At 44.1% G+C, this 12,953-nt stretch overlaps 1 protein-coding gene across 1 annotated transcript; it reads right to left on the minus strand.

The window, feature by feature from the left end:
- On the minus strand, nucleotides 1–8,526 carry EDN2 (endothelin 2). The gene is made up of 5 exons (XM_015887593.3): nucleotides 8,277–8,526; nucleotides 7,235–7,373; nucleotides 5,377–5,496; nucleotides 3,475–3,578; nucleotides 1–2,163 (listed from the first exon to the last, which is right to left on the minus strand). Exons 1-4 carry the CDS (start codon nucleotides 8,338–8,340, stop codon nucleotides 3,485–3,487), a joined length of 417 nt encoding a protein of 138 aa, XP_015743079.1. The 5' UTR covers nucleotides 8,341–8,526; the 3' UTR covers nucleotides 1–2,163; nucleotides 3,475–3,484.
- Nucleotides 8,527–12,953: the final 4,427 nt, after the last annotated feature.

Consider the following 12,953-nt stretch of genomic DNA (forward strand, 5'->3'; position numbering starts at 1 on the left):
TGGGAACTTTTATTTTTTTTACAAATCAAAGCTTGCATTTTACAGTAAAAAAAAAAGTTTGAAAAAAATAAATATATCTACAAATATCTACATGGCTACATGTACAAGTATTGGGATTGCTACATAATGAAGGTGCACGGAGTTATGGGCAGAGGAACATGGCAGATAAGTTCACTTTCCCATAGCCCCTTTGGTTGCTTCAGTCTAGGAATGTACATGGCAAGGCCCTTTCGTTCATTTTCGTGCAGTGGAGCAGATTCTTTGAGACTGAACAAAATCTACTCAAGTGCAAACGCAAAACAAATCCTCTTGGATTTTAGAAGAATATACATTGTGATCTAAAGGGTCATATACAAGACAAACATTGGAAGCCCTGTTTTTAAAGGATAAGAAAGAGCTATACAGAGAGAGAACTTTAAACCACATTCATCATGGAGACAAGCTAAGATAAGAGCATCTCAGCCAGGTTGCATATCCCACCATGCGTTTCTTTGGACAACAGTGGGGGCCTTCTTGCCCATGATGGTTTGTAACAGAAGCTACACATCATAAGGAAAAGAGCTAAAGTGTCCTGTGCTTTAGGTAAGGAAGGAATTCTCTTCAAAGAAAACTAGATGAATTGCTTACTTCCTGTATGACTATAAAAAAGTAATGAGTGGCCAGACTTATTTGTCCCAAAGCTCTGCTTAATGTTCATTTTTATCCTCTCCATCAGTCACCTTAAGTCTGTTTTTATATATTCAAAATATCTAAGAGATAGATTTGAGTATGTGTATGTAGGGTATATATTAGGTATTTTATAACAAAGTTGTTACACACACCGAGCAAAGAGCTATGCATTTATTCTTTTTCTCTGCAGAAAAAGAAATTAACATCCCTAGCTCAGATAATGCTAGCTTTCTGACTTAAGACTGATTCGGGAGCATGAACAAGAAAACATATGGCCCATCTTATAATTTGTCCTCCTTCAAATTATAAATTTTAAAACCTGTGAAGACAGGGTGATATCAAAGGTGTGGTTCAACAGCAAAGCAACTGTATAATCAGTGACCCATCTGGATGGAGTCGCTCAGTCCAAGTTTCTCCTTGTGCCAGTTTGGTCAAGTGATTCAGCTCTAATTATGGATATACATATGCTACCTATTTAAACACAACTCACAAATCAGGAACCCTTGGGCCTGTAACTGAACAGAAACCATAGCTAGGGATGTGTGAAATCTGGAATTCACCATCCACAACTCTAACACTCCACTGGGTATCCAGCAAGCATTCAAAATCTGTGGAACAGCTGAGGTCTCTGTAGAGTAAATGAACAATATTCAACGGCCTTTTGTTATAGCACAAAATCATGGCCATGATCCCTAATTTCTTAAGTGGAGTTGTGGCAATTAGCTAGGTTGAACCATTCTTGATCTCTTATGACGTTTTAAATAAGAGCTACTCAACTTAGCTTTCCTTTTGTTTCCTTTGGTTTTTTTGCTTGTGGGAGAGGGTACCCAAAAGGTTGCATCAGACTCATTCCCAGATGTATCTATTGATAGAAAAGCAAAGAGGAGTTTGGGCAGGACAGAATTGGGGGAAGCCGTCTGACCCCACAGGCAAACTACCTCTAAAATTAAATGCTAAACAGCATAAACAAGGTTCAGGGGGTGGGAAGGACTTTGCATTATCACATTCAGGGTTGTACATATTGCTTTTCCCCAAAGTACTGCCTAGTCCATAAAGTGCCAGCCATCCACCTGGACATTTGCTGGGAACCCTATGGGCATCCTTGAAACACATCTTTCACCCCCAACAAAGAGGCACAGGAGCAGAAGCAACATCAAGGTGCAGGAGAAAAGAGGAGGGTTTTTTTCTCCTCTTCTGTATCATCTTTGGAATAATAGGGGAACTGTTCCACTGACAATGGTGCTCCTTGTTCATTCCAGTCCCAGCTGTTTTGTGGACTTCTCCTTCTCCATCAGTGTTATGCCTTCTCTTCTTTGACTCCTCGATAGAGGAGCACCTTTGGGAATGGAGGACTCCATTTACTAAGACAAAGAGCATCCTTAAGTTCCCTGCTGATCACTTTATCTTCAGGAAGCCCTGTTCCCATGGAAGGCCTTGCTATCTTGGAGAGAGCTGCTGCTTTCTGGTAAACTCAGTCCCTGAAAGCATAAGATCCTGTAAAATATATAATCAGATAAATGGTCAACATCGTACCTATGCCCCATGAATATCCACTGAAGGTTATATTTAGAGCTCAGTTAACTCTAGTCCAAGAGAAACAATGCATGACATCCTAAACCCAGGCAAACAAATATAATTGTGATGCCCATAGAACACACTGACCCCCCAGTAAACCATATTGTGGCTTAAGCAGGGCCTGATTCAGAAAATATACTAAGAGTGGCTGGGTTCCCACCACACACTAAGGCACAAATTGCCCAACACCATTTTTGCTCAGTAAATTCTCTGGTGCAAACCCAGCCATGATGCGGAACTGGATGCATGTATTCATCTAAAATTGGGGGGGGGGAATCACAGGAGACATATCCAAGTTCGGATGCCACACCTTTGGAAAGACAGTCCAAAAATTGCAGCATGGTGTCAACAGGTTCCCTACTCTTTTTAGGGGAGGTTTCTGGATTAGGAAGACCTTATAAAGTCAATGGAGAAATGAGTTTATTAGCAAAGGGAATCTGCTTTCCCAAACTCTGTTTGGATTGGATTGGTTTAATCCTAGGAACTACTCTAAATATTTCTCAGGAAATAGCTCTCCTTAATGTAAACCCATGCAAATCTACTCATACTTCCACATGCCAAAATGGGGATGTGACAAATGTTGAACATTATTACTCATAATAATAATCCTTGGGAAAGTACCTTTCCCAAGTCTATCTCAACCAATGGTCTACTTCATTATTCTGAATTATTCTGGGAATTGGGGAGGGGGGAGGGGACAATGCTCATGCAAGATGAGCTTTATGAATTCCTGAAGTTCATATTTTATAGCTTTACCATTTATTACATAACTGTATTCTCTTTTCTCCTTTTCATCCTCACAACTGCAGGCTGGAAGTAGTGAGTTGGAGAAGGCAGTTGTTCTTGCTTTGTAACCTGGCTCCCACTTCCCCAAATATATGCCTCACCCCCTCATTCTGAACAAATCAATCTCCAATAACTGACAGCTCTAAGTGAGAAATGGGGACGCTCACTCCCTCCCGATGAACCAGATGTTGGCCATCCTGTGCTGAGAGTTGGTAATTCAGCAACACTCAAAGGGCCCGACACTCTAGATTTGAGGGAGAGGAATCTCTGACAAAGAATTAGCAGAATGAGCTCTGCAAAACGTCATGAGGAGGGTGAGCGATGGCTATTCAAACTCTGCTCCAAAGCATTTTGCGGATCACGAGACACACCCAATGAGAGTGGATATGCAGCAACATCAGTACACTATACAAATATTAAAAGATTCACAAGAACACTTTTTACCTGAGAACTTTCAAAAGTTTCGCTCATCCAGCTTGAGATTTTTGCTCTGCAGGAGCTTTGCCAGCACTCCTGTGCCCATGGGCAGCTGAATTTTGGGGGGATCTCTGAAAAAAAAAAAATAAGAGGCCAAGGTGAGTCCCATAAGAGAGAGCACTGAGAATGGCAAATAAAGAGAAAGAGTAGGTGTTAATATTTCTTAAGCATGCATTTGGGTTGTTTTTTGTGGAGCTCTGATTTCACTGTCCAGGCTTTCTCCCTCTTCCCCCACCCCCTAGTTTATTAAAGGCAAGGTCCAATTCTTAGAAAAGTTTATAGCTAGATTCACTGCTACAAGATTATCTAAGAACCCAGTTTAATGACCATAACGCTAAAAAGATTAAAGGGCCTTTTTTTTACTACATCACCATTCCAGTTACTGTATTGTATTTACAATACAACTGTATTTACAATGGCTCCCTTATTAATTTTATCCCCTCCTGTTTTGTGTATTTTTACAGTTTTTTTATATGTAGTTGTTTTTATGCATTTACTTCTTTAATTGTTGTACGCCACCCAGAATCACCTTGTGTGAGACGGGCAGCTATATAAATATGACAAATAAATAAATAAATAGTTATATATAGTTCCAATAAGAGCGTTCTCTTCAAAAGACCTACCTGGGTGTCTAAAAGAAAAAGATGGCACTAGAGATTTGGATTATTCAAGAGAAGTATATATGCTATCATGGTTTAGTGTAGGAATAGGCAACTGGGTGCTTCCCATTGTTTTGGACTACAACAGCCATCATGCTCAAACAGTATGGCTATAGAGAACATGTGTGTGACTGATCAAGCGATCTAAGGAATGCTATGAATGTCTAGATTAGAACTATTCTGCTCTATTGCGTTTCATAAAAGGGGACTGCCATGTAATCCATGGGTGACAACAGGGTATGCATGTACCTGACATAATGATAAGAATGATGTTTTTGTGGCTTCTACCAGGTACCTGCAATGACTTCCATGGGCAGCTTTTCTAATGGCAAAGTTCACATAAGTTATAATGGCCATTATTTGGGTTTGGCTTAAAGTGTTGAATGAACCCAGCCATTGTGGGCTTTATAGCTTAGTAAGATTGCCTTCTTAGATGGATCTTCATCTGAGGAAGAAGACGTAGAGCAACAGTTGGACAGGGCACCACACAGATTCCATTCTGGGGAGCTAGACCCTAGCAGTGGTGTCATGGCAGAAACAGAGACCATCCCTGTAGACTATGACTATGAAATGGAGATTTGCCCACCCAGCCTGCCATCCATTACCATATAGACATCCAAATGGCAGAGAGGAGGGAGGGTGCTAAGTTGCTTGGAAGAGCCCCATGAAAGCTGGGTCTGCTTGAGAATACATCATTACTCTAAGCAGCCCACTAATAGTGATCAGCCCAAACTATACCTGGATGAAGGCCAGGAGCTCTCAATACTTAAGCCTCCTGAGCATACTCCAATGCTGGAACAATTCCGTGCCAGCCTCTCATTGTATATCTGCCCTTGCCTGGATTTACTTTGCTTGGAAATAACAATGCCTTATTGGTTTATCCTGTGGACCTTGATTCCTGGTATAGAATTTGTGTGCCTTGAACCCTGGACTGGACTGTGCCTTTGCCAAACGAGCCTACTGCAAGTATCTCTTCTACACTCATCCTGGCCTGATGTATTTTGGGACAAGCTACTTGGTGCAATGGGTGAATTTATGGAGACAAGACACTTGCTGAAATGGGTAAATTTAAACATGGGTTGATTCAAGGAAACTCCCATCAAATATGGGGCTCCCTCTATCAATCTCATAGCTCCCAAGAAGCTTTAGCACTTCCTTGTTTATATCAGGATTAGGGTTAGGGATATATTCTTGTTTATATCATACCTACCGAGGCTTGCCATGGCAGAAAGTTGCACAGATGCTATCCTTGAAATGCAAGCACTCACATCTGCGGAGGGACCTCTTCTGCCGTACACGAGGACTTCCCAGCCCATAGGGCGCAGAGTGGCTGGTTTTGAAAGAAGAAAAACAATCCAGTTAACCTCCATGGTTGATCAGAAATGCATTTATGATATAGGTGTGGTCAGTAGCCAAGGAAATTGAACAACAACTAGGTTTCTCTGTAGTTGGTAGGGGGAAGAGCAATCTCCTTGCTTCAGATATGCACTAAGCCAATGGTTTGCTTGGCCTTGAATAAGTCCAATGTAGGAACCCTGCTAGTGGTTTGCAAACTGTGGTTTATGGCTTGACACATAAACCCTTATCTCACATTAGGACAGAAGACCCAGTGGACCTCCAAATGCAGTTGGACTTCAGCTTCTATCATCCCTGATTAATGGCCATGCCAGATGGGGTTAATAGGAGCTGGACAATATGGCAGGAAGACACATGTACTTCACCTCTAATCAAGATTAACTTATATGCATTGAGTCACCCTGGAATCCATGTGAAAAATTAAGAACAATTTATTTTAATGGGACCCAAGCATAACTAATGGGCTGGGCTATGACACAACGGATGAGTTCTTGTTTTTCATGCATATAGTCACAGTTTCAATCTCCAGCATTTTCTGAATAGTTGTGATCTGTTATCAGTTTACATTAACAATCTTAGGCTGGATAACAGAGTGAACAGAAGGCTGCTTTCTATGCTCCTGTGATGTCCACCAATTCACATGGCTTAAAGTCCTCCAGACAAATTTCTGGAGGATAAGGCTATCAATGATCACCTGCCCGAATGGGGGATTATTTCCAAAATCAGAGGTGGTATGTATGAGAGCATACATCTGAAGCAGCAAGTGCACTCATGTCCCTTTGATGGGCTTCCATCAGCATCTGACTGATCAGGATGGGAACAGAATGCTGGGCTTAGTGGGTCTTGGATCTGATCCAACTGGATTCATCTTACACTCCCACTGCCCAATGCTATCTTTTCATACTGACCAATCTGGACTTTAAGAGTGTCAGAAGTTCATTTCTTTAAAAAGAAACCACCACCCTCTTACACGCTTTGTAACTTTGGAGAACAGCCTTCAGCAGTGCTTATTACACTCAGCTCCCAGCCTTTCCTCTTCCTTAAAAAAATAAAATGAAATAAATCTGGAGGAGAATGCAATGCACCTTCCTGACTGGATTGTTACTCAATACTGCAGATTAGCAGGCATAATTAGAACCACACCTAAGCAAGTGTAGTCTCTTTGGCTTGGATCCTCAGCAGCTCAAGAGAGGTTGTTTGAGAGCTGTTGGGGTCTTGCTGTATTGGCCAACCCCTTCTTGATAATTGCATGCAGATAGCAACCAGCCCTTGGAAGCATTTATATTTCCACCACCACCCAAAATAAAGATAAAGGGTAGGAAGCTGAAGAGTGCTTTTGAGTGTCATATGCAAAAGTTTCTTAAGAGGCAGAGAACACGGATTTCCCTGCCAGCCCATTCACTTGGATACTGTCCCAGAGTACAAACCACCTAATTTATTGGTAGCCAGTCTAGTCATTCACATGGATCTGGTAGGATAAAGTTGCTTTGTATTAAGACAGAAATTTGGCCCATTCAACCCACTGCTGGGGACACTGACTGCAGCATGAGCCACTGCAAGGTTTCAGACAGGCATGTTTCCCAGACCAACCTAGATATGCTGGGGGTTGGAATGAGAACCTTCTGCATGAAAAGGTGGTGCTTGGCTACCCCAAGCCACAGCCCCTCCAAATTGGTCACCACCTTTTTCCAGAGCCTAGGAGCTTCACTTACCTTGGTGTGTTGATCCAGATGATATCAAGATGGCAGAAATAAATGCACTCCTTGTCCATCCAGTTGATACAAGAGCATCTTTTGGTCCTCTGGTGTCGACCGTTGGCTGCCGGCAGGTGGGATTCTGTGGTGGCCTGGCCTATTCGTGTCCCAAGAGGGAAGAAAAGAACAGAGAAGATGGATCAGTCCCGGCTCTGGCTCGGAAGGGCCAGGAACGCATCCTGGTATGTAAACAGAGCGATTAGCCTGCCCCCTCATTTCCCAGCTTAACTGTTTTATAGCAGCCACAGCCTTAGTGACCAAGAATGCAAGGTCATAAAAGCGTGTTCTTCTATTCACTCAGGGTGTTTACAGACCCCGCAGCTTTTGGGCATTACTCAGCAACAAACCAGACACCAAAAGTGATATTGGACGTCTTGCCTAGGTGTACACTTTGGCCCATGTTTGGAATGCCCTGCGCTTATCAGGAGAGAGGCGGATTCATTAGCGCATGAAATCAACACCCCCGAGAAGTGACAGAGCATGGCTAAAGGGAGCCGGGGAAGGGTTATCTGTGTTTGGCTTCTTTCCTTTTTTAAGTTCAGTGACGATCACACAAAGCGTGGGCAAGCCAGGAGCGTGCCAAAGTGTGCCAAAGGAATCGAGTCTTTTTTTTTTTTTTGCTTCTCCCTTTGGGAAGGTTGCAAACAGAACCCACGTCTTTTTTTTTTTCCTCCAAAAAAAGCAAACCCCAAAAAGAGAAAAAGGTCTTTATCACTGGGGTTTGGGCTAAGAGCAAACTCGGCGCTCTGAGAGGACCATCCATCCCTGCGAAGCCAAACTCCGCTAGAAGCCGAGAGCGACGTCTGGCCTCGCTGCAGGGGCCGTGCGGGGATGAAGAGGCAGCTCAGCCTCGGGCTGGCAAGGACGCAGGAGGGGGTCAAGAACGAAGGCTCCTTCACAAGCAAAATGCATTAAAAAAAAATAGCAGGATTTAAAACAAGCACAGAGCAGACCCCCAAAAAGTTAGGCTTTAAAAAAAAAATCCTGACGGTTCTCTCACCTTCTTGCAGCAGGACGCAAAGGGCGACTGCAAAGGAAAAGAAACAGGACGGACTGTTTACCATTGTGGCTAGCTTAATCCCTTAAGAGGCGGAAAACGTCGCTCCCCTCTCCCTCCCCACCGCCGCCAAGAGACGCTTCTCAGGTCCCAGGTCTTCGCGGCAGGTGTTTTATAACCCTGCTACTGGCGCGTCACAGGCGCCCGTGGGCACGCCTCTCAGCCCCCCCCCCCCCCGCGGGACGGGGGCGCCCTCCGGCTGGCGAGCCGAGGGGCACCGAGCCAGCCAATCGCCCCGCCGCTTTGTTGCCGCCGCCGCCGCCGCCGCCGCCGTCGCCGCTTTGTTGCCTGGCCAGCCAGGCTGCGCCCGTCTCCCAGCGACTGTCCCGCAGCGCTCCGACGTTCGTCTCCCCCGCCGGCGTAACTTCGGGTTAACGTACAAGGAGAGGAAGCGACCCGAAGACTGGATGGGTGGATGTGCCCGACTCTGAGGCAGGAGGAGGAAAACAGCCATCTCTGCCCGGGCTGACTCTTTCCCTGGATTTGGACCACGGTTCCATCATCCTTAGCCCTGCCGACTGCAGGTAGTGGGAGTTACAGTTCAACATGTTTGGAGAACTCCAAGTTGGGGAGAGTTGGGTTTGAAAAATCCGTTTAATACTGAAGAAAGGCAAGTTCACATCCCATGAGTGGTTGATGGTTGGCAGGGAAAAAAGTGTCTTAATTCTTGATGTCCCCTTCCTGCACCAGAATTCAGCTTGGGTGCTGTGTATTCCTACAGCCCACTAACACTCTCTCTAACCATGGTTTACTCAATGAACCCAGTTGCCTGGGTTCATATAGCTCATGAACAGTGAGCTGGTATCAAACATGATCACTGAGTTGACACAGTGCAGAGAACCACAAACCACTCAACCACATTTCAGCCAAGGGTGTTACAGGAACCCAGCTGTTGCTTGACTTAAACAAGATTTTTTTAAAAAATGAAAAAGAGTCTCAGTCTCTTATCCAGCAATCAGCTCCCCAAACTGACATACACCCTGCCTGTGCCTATATAGGGTGTACACACCTGTTGTGAAGAAAGAAAGAAAGAAAGAAAGAAAGAAAGAAAGAAAGAAAGAAAGAAAGAAAGAAAGAAAGAAAGAAAGAAAGAAAGAAAGAGGGAGGGAGGGAGGGAGGGAGGGAGAGAGGGAGAGAGAAAGAGAGAGAAAGAGAAAGAGAGAGAAAGAGAGAGAAAGAGAAAGGAAGGAAGTAGGGAAGGAAACACACATATGCATTCAAATGTAAGGGGTGCAATCTCCCATTCCCCCCCCCCATTAATATCTCAGCATGTAGTATTTGGGGATTAAATGCTCCAGGGGGAAAAAAAAAAAACAGCTACAGCTTTGAAGAGAAATTTGAGCAGGAAATCCATGCATGATGTCTAATGTCCTACCCAGTTTGGTCCCCAGGGGGCAGCCCCATGCCTTTAAATCACCTAAAGGTCCTATGAGGGGCCAAAGCATCTTCTCAAAGTGCTTGAGATGACAGGTAGAGTTCTGTCTCCTTCCTGTTTCATCCTAACTCCTCCTGGCAAGGTAGGCTGATAAATGGTATCAGGGTTGCTAGGCGAACTACGTACTGAAGCAAGGCTTTGAACTATGCATGTTCTCCTGACTCCAGTGTGCGTTCTGCTATGTTTGTAAGCTTAAACCAAATTCACAACTTGCCCATATCTCATTCAGAACTCTCCCTGTGACTCTTTTGTTAAACCATATTGGCTTATCACAGCCCTTATCTGTGAAGCCTTCCAGTGCAGGAAGGCATGGCTGTCCCCAGAAGTCCCCTTGTTGTAGTTTTTGTTGTTGCACCATTTGCAAAACTGAGGCTGAAACCATGCACTATTCAGTCAAAGGTTTTGATCTTGCCCGTGCACATCTTGTCTCCCCCACACACAGTCAAGGTTGAGGATGCAGCATTCCACAAAGCCACTGCCCTTATAGTAACTGTGATAAGAGATTCCTTTGCTTGCGGTTCAGGGAAGGGATGCCAGAGGGATTCCTCTGCAAAATGCCACCCATCCTTTGGCCTGAAATCTCAAAGGATAGAGGCGGGTAGATCATGAGTCATTTGTTCTGTCTAATGGGTAAGTGGCAGATCTTGGGGGAAAGGGATGAAATGAGCAATTTACATTAGGAAATCAGAACGACACCCCAAAAGAGTTAGGCACACACATTGCATACATGTTTCACAGGGGCTTCTAAGAAAAATGTAAAGTGGCACAAGATTTCTCCAGGCTTTGCCTCAACTGGGCCATGACCAAGTCGATTACTCCAGCATTATCATGAAGGACAATTATCTATGGTCTACCTTGGATTTGTTCAATAAATAAAATCATAAGTCAGTGTTAACATGCATACTTCATACAGCCAGAAGATCCTAGCTTCTAGTCCCAGCACCACTGCTGAAAGGATCCAGGTAACCCATAATGGGGGACTCCCAAGAGCATTGCCAAGCTGAGATTACTGCCTTCAACCAATTGCTGTTAGATCATTTCAAATATTGAAAACCTCACACACGCCTTTACTTTAAAACATTCGTACAGTTTCCAAAGCAGGTTCTGTAGAGTCTTGGAGTGAAAGTGGGAGAGAGCAAATGCCAGAATAACTTTTGTTGAATTAAGATTGAAACCCTGCATCTTATGGTTGACATTCCTAAAGGAGCTAATGTTACTAAAACTGTACTTACACAGTCTGCTTAGTTGGTTACTGAATGAATATAATCTAATATAAAGATCTAAGCAAAGTTGACATTAAGCAAGTTTAGTATGCTGTGCGAATGCAACCACTTGATGGTTAAGCAATCTGGTTCAGACTGGGTGGAAACACCCTAAGAAAGCCCTCTCTCTCACTTGCCCCAACTTCACAGGGTTACTGTGAGGATTACAGCGTTGTGGGAAAAAACCTAGTGCACTTCCCTGTGCTGCTTAGTAGAATGGTGGGATTTAAAAAGGATTTAATACACACGCGCACACACAGTGCATTTGGAAAGTATTCAGACCCCCTTCATTTTTTTCAATTTTGTTATGTTGCAGCCTGATACTACAATCGTTCAAATTCATTTTTTTTCCTCATTAATCTACACTCAGTACCCCATAATGACAAAGTGAAAACAGAATTTTAGAAATGTCTGTACATTTATTAAAAAAGAAAAACTGAAATATCACATTAGCATAAGTATCCAGACCCTTTACTCAGTACTTTGTTGAAGCACCTCTGGCAGCAATTACAGTCTTTTTTGGTATGATGCGACAAGCTTTGCACACCTGGATTGGGGATTTTCTGCCATTCTTCTTTGCGAATCCTCTCAAGCTCAATCAGGTTGGATGGGGACCGTCGGTGGACAGCCAGTTTCAGGTCTCTTCAGAGATGTTCAATAGGGTTCAAGTCAGGGCTCTGGTTGGGCCACTCTAGGACATTCACAGAGTTGTCCCTAAGCCATTCCTGTGTTGTCTTGGCTGTGTGCTTAGGTTCGTTGTCATGTTGGAAGGTGAACCTTCGGCCCAGTCTGAGGTCCTGAGCGCTGTGGAACAGTTTTCATTGAGGATATCTCTGTCCTTTGCTCCATTCAGCTTTCCCTCAACCCTGACCAGTCTCCCAGTCCCTGCTGCTGAAAAACACCCCCACAGCATGATGCTGCCACCACCATGCTTCACTGTTGGGATGGTATTGGGCAGGTGATGAGCAGTGCCTGGTTTCCTCCAGACATAATGTTTAGAACTGAGGCCAAACAGTTCAATCTCGGTTTCATCAGACCAGAGAATCTTGTTCCTCACAGTCTGAGAGTCCTTCAGGTGCTTTTTTGCAAACTTGAAGTGGGCTTTCATGTGTTTTGCACTGAGGAGAGGCTTCGTCTAGCCACTCTGCCATCAAGCCCAGATCGGTGGAGGGCTGCAGTGATGGTTGTCCTTCTGGAACTTTGTCCCATCTCCACACAGGATCTCTGGAGCTCAGTCAGAGTGACCATCGGGTTCTTGGTCACCTCTCTTACTGAGGCTCTTCTCCCGATTGCTCTTTTTGGCTGGGCGACCAGCTCTTGGAAGAGTCCTGGTTGTGCCAAACTTCTTCCATTTGAGAATTATGGAGGCCACTGTGCTCTTGGGAACCTTCAGTGCAGCAGAAATTGTTTTGTAGCCTTCCCTGGATCTGTGCCTTGCAATAATCCTGTCTCTGAGCTCTGCAGGCAGTTCCTTTGACCTCATGGCTTTTGCTCTGATACAGGATGCATTGTCAGCTGTGAGGCCTTCTATGGAGAGGTGTGTGCCTTTCCAAATCATGTCCAATCAATTTAATTTACCACAGGTAGTCTCCAATCAAGGTGTAGAAACAGCTCAGCAACTATCAAGAGAAATGGGAGGCACCTAAGCTAAATTTCAAGTGCTGTTGCAAAGGGTCGGAATACTTATGCCAATGTGATATTTCAGTTTTTCCTTTTTAATAAATTTACAGACATTTCTAAAATTCTGTTTTCACTTTGTCGTTATGGGGTAATGAGTGTAGATTAATGAGGAAAAAAATGAATTTGAACAATTGTAGTATCAGGCTGCAACATAACAAAATTGAAAAAAGTGAAGGGAGTCTGAATACTTTCTGAATGCACCATATGTGTGTGTGTGTGTGTGTTTGTGTGTGTGTGTGTGTA

Source organism: Python bivittatus, unplaced genomic scaffold, assembly GCF_059951505.1.
Source record: "Python bivittatus isolate LINGU-HERP-01145 unplaced genomic scaffold, Pbiv_v1 ctg000310_np1212, whole genome shotgun sequence".
Lineage (NCBI taxonomy): Eukaryota > Metazoa > Chordata > Lepidosauria > Squamata > Pythonidae > Python > Python bivittatus.

Bases quoted from the DNA above. Each gene is read 5' to 3' on its own strand.
- EDN2 (XM_015887593.3), bottom strand. From the start codon at position 8,340: ATGGTAAACAGTCCGTCCTGTTTCTTTTCCTTTGCAGTCGCCCTTTGC. The intron at 5,497-7,234 runs GTAAGTGAAGCT...TTTCAAAACCAG, and splicing joins ATCTGGATCAACACACCAAG to CCACTCTGCGCCCTATGGGC. The intron at 3,579-5,376 runs GTAGGTATGATA...TTTTTTTTTCAG, and splicing joins TTCTGCCATGGCAAGCCTCG to AGATCCCCCCAAAATTCAGC.